Source organism: Chrysoperla carnea, chromosome 5, assembly GCF_905475395.1.
Source record: "Chrysoperla carnea chromosome 5, inChrCarn1.1, whole genome shotgun sequence".
NCBI lineage: Eukaryota > Metazoa > Arthropoda > Insecta > Neuroptera > Chrysopidae > Chrysoperla > Chrysoperla carnea.
The window spans coordinates 52,182,971-52,201,813 of record NC_058341.1 but is presented as its reverse complement, the minus strand read 5'-3'; the positions used below and the strand labels follow the sequence as shown (position 1 = coordinate 52,201,813).

At 29.7% G+C, this 18,843-nt stretch overlaps 1 protein-coding gene across 1 annotated transcript in view; it reads left to right on the top strand.

The window, feature by feature from the left end:
• LOC123301224 (alkaline phosphatase-like) overlaps positions 1-18,843 on the top strand; it is a 639,211-nt gene that overhangs the window by 549,675 nt on the left and 70,693 nt on the right. The window contains exon 2 of the mRNA XM_044883958.1: positions 10,843-11,069. Within this exon, the coding sequence (XP_044739893.1) occupies positions 10,843-11,069 (227 nt within the window). The remainder of the gene's footprint in view (positions 1-10,842; positions 11,070-18,843) is intronic.

The following is an 18,843-nucleotide window of genomic DNA, read 5'->3' as shown; positions in this document are numbered from 1 at the left end:
AGACACCCTGTATAGTATGTGTACCTGCCTGTTACCAAATAACGTGGCATGTACTTACCATTATGTGTTATGTCATTTTCACAAAATTGAATTGTTTTTTGTTGTTCATTTGTTTGTCCTTTTTATTCAATCAAAAGTATGGAATGTTGTTGAACGTCCAACATTCACTAATTATTTTGGAAAATCCCAGTATATTTTATCTCAAAGAATGTTGCCAGATTGTTCCCCAACATTAAAGTTTTATACACATGAGCAATATCTAAATCATAAAAGTAAAAATATGCAAATGAACTTGAGGTCAAGAAGAAAGTTGAGAAAATTTATTTCTTACTTTTTTACTAATTCGAGAAGTGAAGGATTATTAAACTATCTTCGAAAAACAAACAAAACTCTCACCTCAAGTCAAAAAATGTGATTAAGACATCACATGACTTCATTCAATGAACGAGAATTTAATGACCAAGTGAAAATGGATATTTTTATGCAAATATGAAAATCGAAAATTTTCGATTTCGCTATTTACAAGGATTTTATTCAGTCAGTTAAGCGAAGATATATGCAACTTGTGAAATATTTGTAATAAATGTTCAAGTATTATATTAAGAATAGTCTTTTGTCTTAAATTTAAAAAATTGGTTTATACGTTAAAGTGGTATCTGATTTACACCGAAAAAGTATTATTTAATAAAAATAACACTATAACTTTTATGAATTTTGCATTTTCAAAAACCAATTCAAATTCACTTCAAAAACAATATAGAGTGTCATGGCGTCTTGAATGACATTACGATTTGGCATACAATCATTTTTGCGTATGCATGTTTATGAAGTTGTAATCAACTAACATACTTCATGCTATGAAAATGTAATTTTGTTTACATTGCGTGATATAATACTTTCAATACTTTCTGATTGGTGTTTGCTGTCACGTGACTAAATGCCCAATTTAACTAAAATTATTTTATAAAAATAATAATAACCCTTATTTTTAATGAAAAATAATTTTGTGTTTTGTTATCTACATATCATGAGTAATGAAGAAAGGCGCTTTAGAAACTTTTATCCAACGTATATATTCTTAGTGGATAAAAGCCTGTTATTTAGGTATTATACAGTTTTTTTTAAGCAAAATATCCCGTACAATCATGAATCATATTCACAGATATACTTTAAGATATACAGGAAAAATATTGTAAATAAATTAATTATTACATACTTGGTATCATAATGGACTCTATAGCCTAAGTGTGTACTTCGTGGACAGCCACTATAACCTTACCTAGCCTAATCTACATAAATCCCTAATTTTGTGATTTGGAAAGTATATTTTTACTTTAAAACCAGCAAGCCGTTACCACATATTAAAAGGGTATCATAAAATGGACAATATTATTTTTATAAATTGAATAACAATTCAACCCATAATATGTGTTGATTAACTTATTCTTTTGAGGAAACTTTTTATTGAATTAAATTGAAATAAAATAATTTATTTTAAAGTGAAATTAATATTAATTCTTTCCGCCCCAAATCCCAACACACGCGTACAGTTTACACATCGAACAATTAATCTAAAACTGGTTTCAAGAGGAACTGGTCTTCACATACTTTGCTTACTTTTTACAAGGGAGTAAAAAAGTACGCCAATTGTATTTTTTATCTCACGGCTGTTATAACTTACGAGTATCGCTAACAACTACCACCCCATCTCGTTGCGAGAAGTTCCTTTCTCATAACGAAAAAAACTTTTAAGGAACATTATAAGAGAATTTTGCAAAATTTTGACAAAACTTAAAATAAATGTGAAATGGAAACTTAGTGTGCTATTAAGAACGTAAAGTTGATTTTTCAACGAGTGTTTTTCATATTATGTATCTACCAGTAACAATGATTTTATGTAAACAACCCGCATATTAGTTTTATTCATTACTTGTAATACATAATACATCTGTACTATGTTTTCATCATATTCTGATTCAAAATAATTAGATGCTATTATGAATATTGTACAAATATTAAAATTTAGGTCGGTCAATAATTTTAAATAAAGGGAAGTAAGCTGTATCACACCACTTTTCAGGACGTGAACTCAACTTCTAAAACTAATTGGTGGAAAAACACAAATATGATATTACAATGAGCCCTATGGCTTAAGCGTTTCTCTTGTGGACATTCAATATGACCTAACCTAATCTTACCATACGAATAACATTAAACAATTTTCCAAGGGAAAAAAGTTTTAACCGATATCTCTTAAAATTTAATGAAAGTGAATACCGCCATGTTCAAATTTTAGGGCGTAAGTGATAAAAAAATTTCTATTTTAGATTCTAAACTCTATACAATGATCTAAAATTGAATACAAATCTTTTTATAGATACACCTGTTCATAAAAAGGCGTCAGATGGGTAAAGATTGTTTTATAATGACAAAAATTGCGCATAAGTTACGTATCAACCTAATAAAAATGTGCTAAGAATATTGTGATTATTAATTTAACAGAAGCAACATTTCTTCTAATTTTCACTGCCTATGATTTTTATTTATAATACGTTTTTAAAGTAAACTTTCGAAGTTTGTTTTCAATTTGAATCGTGGAAAAATACCCTTCTAATAATATAATCATTTGATATTATTATGTAACGTTTAAATATTATAGCAACCCGATATCATTTTTTAATTATAACGTCACATTAACAAATATATCTCTAATAATCTATAACGAAAAAATTCTTCATGTAGAATACTAAATTAATTTTTATTATGAATATTTCTACTGTGGTCAAAAAAAGCCAAATCTAATATTATAGTTTTGCCGACAGGAAATTAAAATACATATCGAATAGTAACTTCTTTTTGTGTGTTTCGTCAAAGGCTCTATTTTTACTTCCTTGTACAAATTAATGAAAATATTAGCATAGTGAAAAATTCGGAGTTCAGATATCTCCCCTTTTGTTTCCGTTTTAGTAATGTGACTAGAGACAAAAGAAACGAAACTATACTAGAATATGTCAACGATACGATAGTAAGACTTCTGATTTTCGATGATGGCAGATATGCGAGAGATGACAAACTTTCGAGAAGATCGATTGTCCAATCAATGTTTACCGATTTTCCTGAAAATTTAATGAAATTGTACAAATAAGAAACAGATAAATTTTGCCAGACTTTTAGGCACATATCTTTTTTTACTTAAAACGCCAAGAAATTTTCGTACCTAAATTCATAGGTCACAAATTTTCAGACGCTAAATATACTACTGATTCCAAGCGTGTTATCCAGGGGTTTTGGGGGTCGCTGAACATGAATATTGCGTCAGAATTAGTCGCCGAGGTACCTGGTGCTCAGGGTAAAGGGGTTATCCCCGGCGTCCCCTGAAGTTTTCGGGAAATTCGTTATATAATCGGTCCAAATCCGACAGAACCGGGCACCAAGTACCTGGTGACCGGGCTACCAGAGTCACCCTGGGCACTAGGATACCAGAGACACCTTTAGGTACCTCAATTCCAGGAGACGACGGGGATACCGCTTACCCTCGGCACTAGGTACCTTGGAGGCTAGGTACCTTGGAGAAAATGTTGGGCACAGGTTTGAATTCAGGACTATTGTCAAATCTAATCAGATTTTTTAGATTTCACGATAAATACTCATTTTTCTATCTCTGGATCCATTTTGCCCAGTTTACAGGCGTACAAGGAATTCGTATGGTGTCCACATCCATTTTTTTTATATTATATTTCTATTTGTATAAGATTTAATGATTTTTTGTTTTCAAAACTCATATAAAGATCTTATTCATTTTTACGTGACCCCAAAAAAAACAAAAAAAATAGAGAATCTGTCAGTCAGTCTGTCAACAATATTCTGCGAACGTGTTTCTATTCGAATGAGTGTATTAATATTTCTTTTTCCCTCATAAAGAATGTGATATATATTAAAAGTACGGATATAATATCCTTTGCGTGAAACTATTCTCAAAATGACCACACGAAAAAATATATATAGGTTTATGAATAAAACATATATAATATTGTATGAAAAATGTCTCTTGGTAAAATAAGATTGAATTTATATTTAATAAAGTGCAAATCATCCTATAGTCTAAGAATTGGCATTAGAAAAATATTCCTTCATCTGTTAATTGATGAAAATAGCAAAATAGCATGTGAAGTCTGGTCCTGGAGAAGGATCTCAAAAATAAACGGAACGATTAAAAATCTCATGCGAAAGTATGAAAGCAGATAGGTTTTAAAACGTACATACGATCCTTCTTCAGAATCCGACTTCACATGTTTCCAAGGCTTTGTATATATACAGAGTATCCCAAAAGTATAGAAACTCCCAGTTAATTTAGCCATAATATCTCCTTGCCTTTACCGGTCAGGATTGATCTCCTTTCCTTAGAGTTTCCTATGAAATAAGATCTTTGACCTTGAAATAACATTGATGGTCATGATCGAAGTCATATTTGGACGTAAAATATACCGTCCTTTTCAAATCTGCAAATAAAGGTTCCCATTTGAAAAATCGATTGAGGTCACCATTGGATTTTCAGTTATTAAATCCGTAGGGTATAATATTTTTTATTTTGACACCATGTATATTTTGAATATGGGTTTATTAGAGTATTAAACAATTTAAGTGTAATTCCTATGAGGACAACTGTACTGCCATTAATATTAATTCATTTTTTCATCATCTAACAGATGAGCATATTTTTCTAATCCCGGATCTTTGACCATCCCTAATAAAATCTTTCAATCTATTGGGTAAACAAGGCTTCCTTCGAATATTTGTACCTTAATCCCGCTATATCAATCAAGTTTAGCGTTAATAGCTGTTAAATAGCACAAAATATAGCACAATAAATTATCAATAGCACAATTATTTTCAAATTATTTTAATTTTAAATTTTGAAATATTTTTCCCACCTTCACAGTGTTTTCTGCCCTCCTCGCATTGCTTGAAAACTATGAAGTTGAGACTGATGAATTTTTCCTTTATTGTTAGTATGTTTATGATGTCAGTTATCAATCGATTTACAATTGATTATGCAATTTTGTTACTTTTATTAACTCATTTTTCGATTGTTATAAATAACTTATACATAAATTAAGAACAGGATCATGGTGGCTGATTTATATTATATCGTAAATGATTTTTATGTACTCAGTCTCGAATGATAACTATAAAAATATAGTTGAATTATTTGTTTAAAGAGCATAAAAGAAAACTGATTAAAAATATAAAACATTTAATGGTGTTGTGAACAAGAAAAAAAACGTTCTATTGTCAAGGAAAAAATTCTTTTTTTTGTTGTACCTTCATCGCCTTTGTAAAATAGATAAAAGATCGCACTTTTAAATACTTTAGTGTGTAAAACACTTTTAAGGCAAAAAAATTGTATACACCACTACATTGTTCTAATTTTCTAACGTGTAATTTTCCGTAAATCATACTTTTTTTTATTTTAAAAGAAAAGTGTTTTTCATTTTCTTCTATGTAAAAGTTTCTAATATAAAAAAAAGTAGAGTCTTTAGATTTTGTGATACGAACGAACGAGCTGAGTATTAAAATAAGTATTTTTATTCATTTATCGAAATTTATTACATGGTACAACGATATTCTAAGTTTTACATCTTATAAAAAATTTTTAACTTATAAAAAATTGCCATTAATATGTTATTTGAAATCTATGATTAGCTAGGTACCGCCCGTGTCACAGTGGAGTATTTATATCAACTTTCTGGAAGTCAGAAAACTCAACTGTTTTGTTTTGCAGTGAAAGTTTTTTTTTTTTTTTTTTTTGGTGTAGTTAGATAATCACTCCATCTCAAATAGGTCACTTGAGTTACCTCAAACTCGATCCCCGCCTGTTTTGTTAGCCGCAATCTACCTGCTCTTACGGATGCATGTTATTATTGTTGGCACCCCCGAATTACCCTGTCATTCAATTTATGTTTACTGTGTTTGTTAGTGCAAATAAGTAAGAATTTTTTTTTATTCAAGGTTTGTGCTTTATTTATTAGTTTTTAATTTTAATGTTTCTGTTAATATATTTAAATATTTGTGGTTCATATTTGCTGATACTCAAAGCTTTTTGTTCATGTGTCAGGTTTTGCCGGGAAAATTTTTCTAACGAGGTAAAGTATTCTTTAATGTGTACATGAAAAAAAATTTTGTTCGAAGTTGCGCCTTTTCATTTAGGACAAGGATAATAGTAGAAATTAAGATAGCTTAAGCCAAAAGTCAAAAAAGGGGTAAACAGTTTTGCAGTGAAACTTTGTAACTTATAATTCCAAAACCACGGTACGTGGAAACAAAAGCAAGCAAAGATAAGACAAAAAGTGGTTCAGAATCAGAAAAAGTTATACAAATTGGTGTAAAAAATGAAGTACATGGATTTGCAGACGAATAAGATGAAGATGTACATTTGCTTGCGGCCAAAATGCTTTTTGTTAAGACTATATTATTTAACCCTTCAGTTTACGCGTTATGAGCATTTTGCCCACGTTCGATTTATAACATATATAGCTTTTATTTTTCAAATGGTATAGTTTATTGAAACTTTTTCTTACTTCATATAATTTTTTTTATATTCGAATAGTGAATTTTTTGGATTTTTACAACCTAACTACATTTTTTTTAATATTTTTTTTATTAAAGTCCTTCAGAAATTGTGGGAATAACCTCATCACGAGAGTAAACGTGTAAGGAAAAAATATTAACTTCGGGAATTTCCGGGCCTGTTTTTGTACTGCCATTAGTATACTATAAGCCGTACTCAGTAAATTAAAACTTGTGATAGAAATGTGGTGAAATTAGTTAAAATGAATTTATTCTTTTAAATAATTTCTCTGCTCTAATATTTTCATTCTCAAACATCATTCAACAATAATATAATCAAACTTTTATAGCTAGTGCATTAAAAAATAAATTTATATAAAGTTATGCAGGGACTATGACTTTTAAAGTTAAAAAAATATTTAACGCTCGAAGTATTTGAGGCAAGTGCAAAACGCGTGAGAAAATCTCTTATCATGTGACTACAGATTACCAAGCTGTTTAAATGAGTGCTGACGGGCTAATAAAAACTTTAAAAATTTTTCTTGCTAGCAGTTTACCAGACATCGTTTGAAACATGTAAAATTTGAATGATATTAGTCGATATGTTACATTACATCTTGAAATAAAAATTCATTAGTACATTCATTTGAATATCTGAATACGAAAGATTTAAAAATACATTTAAAATATAAAATCTCATATAAAGGTACAAAAATAATTGACTAACTGACTGTATTGCTTAAAGCCATAAAGCTTTTTTACCAAACAGATTTAAGTATATTTACATCAAAAATGAATTAATAATTGCTCCTCTATAAATGAAAATTATATTTTTGCATTGAATGCATAATTTCAACTTCAAAACACAACTCTATGAATAAATTGAAAAGAAGATATTATTATACAGAAAAAATATCGTTTAAAGTAAGTTTCAAATTGAAATTTGTGAAAGTACGAGATCTCGTAGAGAGATATAAGTACTGTTTTTACACAAAATGCATACTTTCTTTGATCGATTTTGATTTTCTTTTAAATAAATTTTTTCAACGGGACAATTAAGATAAAAATAATAGTTTTTAAGAAAACATACTTTGGTAAAGGTTGGAGTGTTGGACGTTGTTTAAATAAAATCGAAAGAAGCGAAAAACAGGTTTAAAAATTCGAAAAAAGCATTTTGATAAAAAAAAACTTTACGAGAAAACACGAATTTATATATATAGATGTCGAAAAACACGCGTCATTGACTTTCTCGGGCGTTCTGGGCCCGAATTGTAGCTTTCACAATTTCTGAAATTGGCAAAAAAGGTGCTTCGGAAAAGCTTCCGTACTCGCATTTTCTTTTTTAAATGATTATTTGAAATAGTGCAAAAACTGAACACTGAACACTGTGTGTATGCTATAACACTATAGTTTGTAAATTCCCGTCTTCCTTTGTGTTTAACGGTTTTTATAATGCATCTACGACATTAATAATTATGAGGTTAATTAGGGCAACTTTTAATGATGAAAATGTTTTTTTTTTTTGGTATAGGATGTTTTGTTTCCGATCGAGCACGACTTTTGTGACGCACTAATTTTTGCATTTTCACAAATTTTTCGAACATTGTTTTTAACTCCACAGCCCTCTTTTTTTCTTTTTTAGCCCCAAACCAAAAAAAAGGTTATAAGTTTGACCGCTATGTCTACCTGTCTGTGTATCTGTCTGTGGCATCGAAGCGCCCAAAAGGATGAGCCGATTTTGATTTTTATTTTCGTTTGAAAGGAAATTTAATGGAGAGTGTTATTAGTTATGTATCAAGTGCGAGTTCAGGATTCCGTACCCGGAACAACGAAAAAATAGGCTTAGATACTCTTCAAGTTCGAGTTTAGATTTCCGCATCCGAAAAATAGATCGGGGTTTCACTTGTTATCGAAATGCTTTTACCGTATTTTTTCGCAAAAAATCGGTTTTCTTCCCTTATTTCTGTGCGGCATTTATGTAATTCCCTTTGAATACCTATGTAGAGTTAGTATACAACAACGCCGTACGACTTTGCTGGTCCAGGGCTGAGATATCAAGGGGTGTGACTTCATATTCATACCTGTACTCACCTGTACCGAGAAAAATTGAAGCCATGGTGCTTAAACTGACTTTTATATATAGGAGCATCTTTTTCGACACGATTTTTGGTGGATAATTTCACCCGAAAAATTGTAGCATGGGCTTTTTTCATGTTGGAATTTAATAAGGAATTCATAGTTTCTTTTTGGTCCGATGATTCATTAACACCCTGTATAATATATTAAAATGGAAAATTGTTAATTATATAATTAAATAATAATAATTTTGTTATATATTTATAATAATAAAATCTACAAAATAATAATAGGTATAAAATTAGTTATTTATGAAAACAAACAATAATAGTAATAATATTACTATTATAATATAATATAATGTATTTTTATTACTCTGAATTAATTAGTATTACGATTTAAATAATTTAAATATATTTTATAAAGGGTATAATTGATTAATAAAATTTTGTATTTATATGTATATTATTAAATGAATGAATTGTATTAATATACACCTACTGGTGAATTACCAACAAGGTATAATCACGTAAAATTATGTTAGTGTTGATGTATACGTGTAGGATTTAAAACTATAATATGTACATATTGGTTGTCAAAGAAGCAATTGAAACATGCAAAATTTAAGAAACTTCCGACCAATTTTTCTGGTACGGCACTCTAAACTCGCATTTAAACCTTAAAATTGCCTTTTCACTTAAAGCCTCTTTCAAACTGAGCCGATTTGGAAGATCATCGCCAATTTTTAGTTTTTTCGGGTACGGAACCCTATTTGCTCTTTAAATATAGCTAAGAACACTCTCCATTAAATTTCCTTTCAAACAAAACCAAAAAAATCAAAATTACTTCGCCCGTTTAGGCGCTACGATGCCACAAACAAACACACAGACAGACACACACACATAGCGATCAAACTTTGAAGATCCCTTTTTTTACTTCGGGGGTTAATAAAAACACACGTGAAGTGACCCTACACAGATAGTGAATAACTTTTAACTCCAACTTAAAAGAGGGATGTTATATGTATAACATATCTGTGTTTCTGACTCATTTTATATACCGTTTAGTATATATTAATTATATTATGATGAGTGCTAAGCATGATAATAATACAATTAATGAATTTTATTTTAAAATATTATTTTATTCAAGTTTTATGAAATAATTATTTTATGTTTGTTTAACTTTTGCTTCATATTTATAATTTAGTTTAATTTTGCAAATTGAATTATTAAGAGACGTAGGTACTAACAGGTGTTTTATAATTGTAACGATGAATTAGTCTCAATTATTTAAATACTTAATGCCGTACAGAAGATTTCACAAAATACCATAGGAGTTGAATGTTTAATATTAGACAAGTCCCTAGACCAAAAAACGGGTCGGTATTCTGATATGATAATATTCAGTGACGTCTACTTTGGAATACAAAAATGGATATGCGTGATTATTCGCATATGGATTGGTTATTTAACAAAAATTTTGAATCGAATCAAAAAAGGCAATAATTTGACATACATAGACTTTGACTTAATGGTCACTCTTAAAAAAATACATAAATATATAAAAATCATTTTCAGTTATGCATCTTTTGTTGTAATTATAAACTGCGTCAATATCCAATATCCGTAAAAAATAAAACAGTCGATCCAAATCGTTTCAAACAAAATTTTCGGAGTTGGCTATATTAAGAGAACCCTTACAAGTAAAAAGTTTTCAATAACTGGGTTTTTGAATAAAAAATATTAATTTTGTTATAATGTCTGTAAAAGGTTTCAAACCTATCAATAGGTTTGAAGTCTAAATGAACGAAAAACATGTCAGTTATTTAGTATTTATCAATAAACGAAACCTACTTCGTACATTTGATTTTTGACCGGGCATTGTCCTTAGCCTTATAGTCATTGGCCTTATTTTGATTTTGGTACCATTCTATAGATAATCAAAATTCCAAATAGATAGAACTTGACTGTACGTGCGATAGCAACAAAGATAACTAATAAAAACCAACTCACCCTTGTATTTACAGGGAGTTGTATCTTCTCCCACCAGCACGGATACGAAAACTCGGTTTTAGACTCTGCGCATGCCCCCAGACACCCGCTAAAAATTTCAAAAATTAAGTTGAACTAAGAGATGTAAATAAATAAGAAGTCAATATTTCCAGCCTGATCTTACTGTATTTATTCTTTTTTTCAGATCAAGAATATTGGTATGCTCGTGCTCGAGAAGCAATTGAAAGCCGATTAAAATACACAAGTGGTTTTCAAAAACAACATGCAAAAAATGTAATATTATTTGTGGGTGATGGAATGGGTGTAGCTACTGCAACAGCAGCCCGAATATTACGTGGTCAACGCATGGGTAAATCAGGTGAAGAACATGAATTAGCATGGGATCGTTTTCCTACAGTGGCATTAGCTAAAGTAAGTATTTCCGTCCACACAATATTTTTATAATATTATGTAATTTTAAATGAAAACTTTAATTTCAAACTACAAATTTAATTTCTTGTTTTACATAAATGATAATAACCTTTAAACCTTAATTATGTTGAACCCAGACAATAGGTTAAATACATTCGACCTTGTGTAGACGAACACTAATATAAAATAATTACATTATTTACTGTTTTAAAGGAAACCACCAAATGTTGTGTTCTAAAGAAAAAAATTTCCCTTTCTACAAGTGTAAAACAATTAACTGAAATTATTCATTTTTTTAATAAGGGCTACACAAAAAAAGTTTTTAGACTAACCGGCACTTTTTATAGTTTATTTTCTTGAAATATGAACAATATTGTAAATGAGGCCGTGATCGTGTATTCACGGTGTCCACTCATCATACAGAAGGTCGTCAGGTGATGATTTATGTAAAATTGAGCATTCATACTTTAAGAGGATCAAATAGGGGATGAAAGTTTATATGTAACTCCGTAATTTTGGCGGTGAAAGGGGCTGATAGTTTGTATGAAAATTCGTCATTTTCAAATTAACTACTTAACCGATTTTAAAAATTATTTCACCTATAAAAAGTAACAATATCAGCCAGCTAGTATCATAAGCTTAATTTCAATTTCAAAAAAGTTAGAGTTCCTCACCAAAAAATTAAAATCCATAAAAGTGTGAACAAAAATCTGGATAAGTGAGGGAAAGGAAAGTGAGGGCTATAAGTAGAAATTGCCCAGCAAAGTGGGCGGGTATATGCTGTCATGTATACATTTCAAAATGCCTATAAAACGTTAAAAAAACATTTTTTACTCACATAGGAAAGATTGTTTGTCCATACACTAAACTATAATTTCCTAAATCACTATTAGAATAGGCTAGAATAAGCCGTAAATATTAAAAGGTCAATTAATTTTTCAATAAAAAAAAGGTTGCAGTAAAAATTGATTGTATAAATAAAAAAAATCTCCTATAAAACGCTCTTTGTCAATATTAAAATGCCGAAACGAAACGGTATTATACGTTTAATAGATCAATAAACTATGTAAATTTTTAATAAGGACGTTATGGTAGTTTCTTTGTCCTAATGCTCCATCTTCATATTCGCATTCCATCTCCGCATATCCCCATACATTATTAATACAATTCGCTGGTTACATATGAAGATGGTAAAAAACTGGAATTGAGCTAGGTATATTTTCTACTTAGACATAGAATGCTAAATACAATATATTCATATTAGATCGTATGATAGTCATCGGCATACTTTCCTCGTTTTTACGCTTCTGTTTTGGATGGCACTTTAAAGTATCTCAATGTGGACTGAGAATGAGCGCTATTATCGGAAATTTCTGCTTGGGTTTGATATAAAAACTAGCAACGTCATTAAAAATATTATATCAGGACAGTTGGATTTTGGAAATTACTTTTGTATAAATTAGGTAGTGATGAAGTACCTCTGATTCCTTTTGCGGTTACAAGCACCGCGCCAGATATTTTTCTATCCAGTTTCTTTAGTTAATATAAATGCTCAGATGCAAGAGGTATTTCATCAAGTTCAATAAGGAAAGAAATTACTGAGTTTCTTGATACGTAAACCATGTGGAAACTTCAAACTTTTTCCCATTCAAGTCAAAAATTGTCCATTTTAAATCGCTACTCCAGCCATAAGCGAGAAAATAGGGTAGACTTGTAGACTTGCCATTATCTTGCGGTCCATAGATCTAAAACGACTGTATTTTTATACAAATATATAATTCCATTCTATATATATATAATATCTTATTTTATCTTTAAACGAACTAACATATATTTTTTGGTCACATCTGTTCCTGTATCATAGATTCTCCTATGGATAATACTTTACTAGTGCACTAGAGTATAGTTGGTAAAGTAAAAAGGATTCATATCGAGTGAGGGACGATTCTTTGACGTTCGTAGTACATGCTTGACAAACTTACGGCGTAAAATTTACTTACTTCAGAAATAATAAGCTTTGAGATTTATCTGTCATGCCATTAGATCTTAATACGTGAGAATGTTGCTTGAAGTTGCTTGAACGTATTATACGTCAATTTTAATACCAAATATAACGTCGTCAATTTATTGCATTTCAAATTTAAGCCTGGAGAATCATCTCAAACAGAGCTTCGCAAAAATGAAAAACATTTGTTCCACTTGATAATACGATTATTCACGAAATAACTTGCCAAAAAATACGAATAGCAGACTAACTTCACCTTATTATCGGTCAATGTCAAGGAAAGATTTTCCAACTCCTTGGACTTTAAATTTATAAGCTTCTAGCTTTTCTAGTCTTAACTTCTCCCAAAAGTTAGTGCTTTCAATATATAAATTATCTCTAGCTAACGCTAGGAATACCAAAAACATTTACAATTCAAAAACTAACTCCAGTATTTGGTCCAGCCATGCAAGTATTGGCATCTAATACAGTTCAGTACCACTTTAGAGTATACGAGCTAGAATAACATAGAAAAAATTTGATTTCAAGTCGGTTGGATTTTGAATATTTTTTTTCTTATTGAAATTAGATAAAGAAGTAAAACCGTTTCTAACAGTAACCACCGCTCTCAGATGCAAATCGTTCTTCAATAAAGAAATTAAATTCAAAAAAGAAAGAAATATTCAAAATTCTTACATAACTCTCTAAAAGTTTGCCTGCTCTCGTATCATTTGAAAAAACGTAGCAAGCAATGACCTACCCTCCATCACATCTTCTATAATAGTGATAGTAAAATAAAATACATATTATAATAAAAAACCATTTTGACTATCAGCTCCTTGGAATCTGTTATGTTTGTATACACAAGGTGGTCTAAATTATAACAGGACTTTATCAAATGGTAAATAACGGAAAAATTATAAAAAATTTCTGAATAAACTTGCAGTCGGGAGAACATCCTACTCAAGATACTGCGTGTTGACATTTTGGAAGAAAAAAGAAATTTTTTATGAATATTGCCAAAACGAACGCTTAGGAAAATAGTGGTATTGCACAAAGTATTTGTATTTGTAATAAACCAATGGCAATACTAGAGAAAACGCAAAAATCTTTTTATGACTGTCAATTTGTATTTTATGTTTTATTATTTAAAAAAAATGAGTTGTGAAAGTTATCACAAGTTGAAGAAAACAGAGAAAATTTAAAGTGAGAACAATGCAATTTTTATATTATGTCATAGTAAATATCCTAATCAAACCAAATGTAATGTACTCACATATTGGTTTACTTCTAAATCAGAAGTACGTCTTTCTTAAACTAACACTGCAATTATTTCATACAGTAAAAACTAAAAGTGGCTACAAAATTAAAGTCTTAAATGTAGCGCTTAAAAAAAGTAAGCGCTACAGTTATAATGTACCAAGCTACGAAAGGAAGTTCCTACCGGGTATCCCACGACACCTTTCGATCGTTTTTTTTTTTAAAAAGAGGCGGTGGCACACTTCGTGATACCACACCTCTGATTTTTCGTAGTTTTTGCACATACCATCAAATTTCCAGCGTTTTGGTAATATTCACAAAATTGTTCTTTTTTCCCAAAATTTCAACACTCTGTATCTGGAAAGAGGTGGTTTCCCGACTATAAGTATATTGAGAATTGTCATTATTTTAACGTTATCTGCTATTTTTTTGGAGACCTTCCATATTTACATGAACCATCCTGTAGATATACTGGATGTAGAATCTACATAGAAGGTATTTCTTTAACACACATATATTTACTTACCGTTTGAGATGCTGTATAGAAGTATGTACGCTCTAGTGTTATGACTGACGACTATCTCTTAGAATATTCTAGGTAAATGGATGTATACCACATACCACTGAGCTCACTCTATGTATTAAGTATTGTATTTGAGTAGAACGATGTAAATGCCGGAACAGGAAATGAATCTTTCCCAACATGTTTTACCCCATTCCTCCGTATATATCCATAACCAAGTACAAAAATATCTCTCTCTTTACATACGAGAAGATATGGTGATGGGAAGGAAAAACGACAACGTTGAAGCGAAAAAATATATGTATATGTGTTTAAGAAAAAAAATGCTGCATGCGATACGATATAAAGTCTCCAAACACCTCAATGTATAAAATAAATAGTCAAAAATAGCTTTTCCAAATTAAAGAGCATACCTTCTTCATTGTTACAAGTAAGATTAGTTTAATTCTTTTCTCTTCCCATGAAATTTTATTTTGAATTTGGTCATGGAGCCTCTTCTGAAGTTTATTATTCAATATTTAAACAAACGAATCTGTAGACGACGTACTTCATTATTAAATTCATATCAACTGATATGAAGTTGCCTCTTCCAATTGATCTGTGATTGGCTGTCGAATCTTCCGATTACAAGTATAAATATAGAGACTAAGGATTGAGGACTAATCAGTTTCTTGTCTTTCAATAGACAAAACAGAGCTGTCATTTTCAGTAGGCCGTTTTTAAAATATCATACCTAATATATAAAAACCGGGAAAATGGCGATAGCATCATTTCCAATTGCAATCTGCCAATGTAACTTGAATATCACAACAAGATCATGGAAGTTTCTGAATTTCTTTATCGATCATTCGTTGTAAACAAGTGATTTTACAAGTGCCTACAGAAAAATCTTTTTCATATGAAATTACATAATTTATAATACTTGTTCACAAACAAAATTTTGTAATAACGTGAACTGTGGACCACATTACAATCTCTTATTGAAAGATATGTCGTATAAACTTTGACTGTCATTGTTTCCTCAAAAGTTTCCTTGAATAAACCCATATGTGAAAAACTATTACAATGTGTGTCCCATTGTAATAAAAAAGTGAAATTTTTTTTTTAAATTCAATAATTCTATCCCAAAAGCTAATAGTCTCGAATACAAACTCGACATATTATCTCAAATGGAAATATACAAAAATTTTAGGAAATACCTGAACAAAAATGAGAAAAAAAGTTCAAAAAGAAATATAGTGATTAAGAAAGAAACATTTTATCATAAAAAAGTATGGGGTTCTAGATTTCAATTATTTTAATTTATTTTCTTCTTTCTAGTTCAGCTAGTTACAAAAGAATGCTTTTTTTAGTTTTGAAACTGTTACTTATTTTATACCTCTTGGTTAACCTAGCTAAAAAATCGTTTTATTTATTTTTTAAAATATATTTATTAGTAATTTGAAATGTTATCTGCGCTTCCAGCATGACATAGTTTTTAGTCAATCGTTCATTCTGAAAATCCGGAGCTAGATAATCTATTTTTTAAATTATTGTATAGTCATTGGTCCCTAAAAGTGGTTGATTTCAATTCAATCCGACCTTTTGAAGTGGGTGAAAATGACGTTCAAACATTAAATAAAATAGATAATATACAAAGACGAATACCAAGCTAGTTAAAGCACGTTAGCGAGAAAAAAATCACCGTCAAATTGTGGAACGGATTAAGATAACATTTTTGTTTATTCCCTCCAGACACAAAAATATTCGATACTTTTGAGAACATTTTTGTAATCATGTCAGCGAGATCCAAAACAAACCTTTTTCGCTGGGCAATACGCTCAAATTGTCAAAGAATTAATTAATGCTATATACTTAGCATTATCTTCTCACCTAATAATTACATAATTAAACTTGTTGACTTCATCATCGTTCAAGTCATACCATGGATGTACAGAGGCAATAAAAGCCGTTTTACATGTTTTTATTTTTTATCTTCATGTAGATACTACATGTTGTGACTATATTTGACTGTCACATCCAATTTCAACTTAGTTAATAATAATAATAATAATAATATACTCTTTTGTATTTTGTGACATATTATACGCAATTATTTACATTTTTCTGCTCTACACGCCTGTTATTTACTGCCGTATTTTACGTATATGAATTGGATATGAATTTAAAGAGTAATAAACATTCTGTCAGGTTTATTTTTTGTAGGCGCGTATCAAATGACATGATTTGAAAAAAACTGTTTTCCTCTTTACAATTTTTTAAATGAATAGAAATTATTTAATTTAAATGCTGTTTTTTCTTTAAAATTAAAAGGAATAAAAAATAAACTTTTCAGGATAATAGGGCAGTGAAAGAAAAATCAGAGTACTCTACACTTGAAAATTTATTTTAGCAAAATATGTAACTAAATCTCCAAGTATAGCAAACTCGTTATTATTACTGTCTATAATCTAGTAATTTTAATTTCTTGAATAAAACCAACAGAGTTTTGATTTTTATCAAATTACAGCCGATCCAATTATACAAAGCATTCTTTATCATTTCAACAAATAATTATTTCAATTTTACGCTAACAACATACATATTCTATCGCTGACGGTTTTGAAACACTATTGATGAACCACTGGAGATAAAACAAAACGTAAAATATTACTTATTTCGTTGTATTTAAATCTTAAACATGGGAATTTTTTTTAACTAGCGGATCTTGAAGACTTTGTCCTGCCTGAACGTTGACATGCAGGCTTTTTCGATATTCAAATTTTTGATGAATTTTTTACTAAGTAATAATTGACATTTCAATCTTTTTATTTCGTCATTGTAATAAGCCCTGGAACCCTAAAAAACCTGGATTTCGCGTGTACCACCACCCACCCAGTTCAATTGTGAATCTAAACCACTCAGGGTCTCACACAAACACACACACCAAATGCTGGTAACAATTAAGTAAAATAACATAAAACAGCAATAGACAACCTCTAAAACACTTTAAGGTGAACAAGTGGAATTTACAAAATTTAAAAAACCCCCAAAAACCTCGCGATTTTTTCCTTAAACCGATTTTTGGAAACTTAAAATGTTCTCAATCAATACACTGAGAAACACAGAGACGCACAATTAAACATTTTAAACTTATAACACTCCTTCCTAAATTTATATCAAAGTCAAAGAAATTACATGAGATGAAAAGGATACTCAGAGAGCTATCATTTTTTGGGACAAATTCTTGGAAATATTTTAATTGAAATTGAAATATTTGAGTTAATATTGTTCTTTTGAATTTTTATTTTGAATTACCTAATTATTTGACCATTTAACTTTTCGAAATTAATCGAGCCAGGTTTATTTGACCATTCATTTCCATAGTAATTATTTATATGTTAAAATTATGTCATGTCTTTTCCAAACTGAATCGATTTTGAAAATCATCGCCAATTTTTTAATTTTTTCGGGTACGGAAACCTAAGTTCGTACTTTTTAGTTAGGGGGTTAAAAATGAAATAAAATCAAAGCATTTTTGAACCTGAAGGCAAGAGATTGAAATCTAATTGTGGTAGATTTTTTGAATTATTTATAATTTATCGACCTATCATTATTGAAACAATAAAAGGTGATCAAAAAGGAGAAAATATTACGAAGGAAGGAATTTCATGTTAGTGACGTCTTTTTTCGATTGTTAACTGGTTTTTCATGCTATATACAAAAAAGACGTCATTTGGATCACAAAATAATTACGTCAATAAATATTTATTGTTACTGAATGTATTTGAATGAATACATTTATGACTGAATGTATTCACAATATTCAAATATTTTTTTTAATATTAATATTTAATTTATATTAAAATCAAAAATGAATATTGTTTTTTAAAACAATCATAATATGTTATTAACAAACAATTCCAAAATAATATTTATAATATTATATTATTTAAATATATTATTACCTGCCCGATTTACTAAAGACGGTTATGGTCGGCAAATCGTTTCCAATGATAATATTTAAA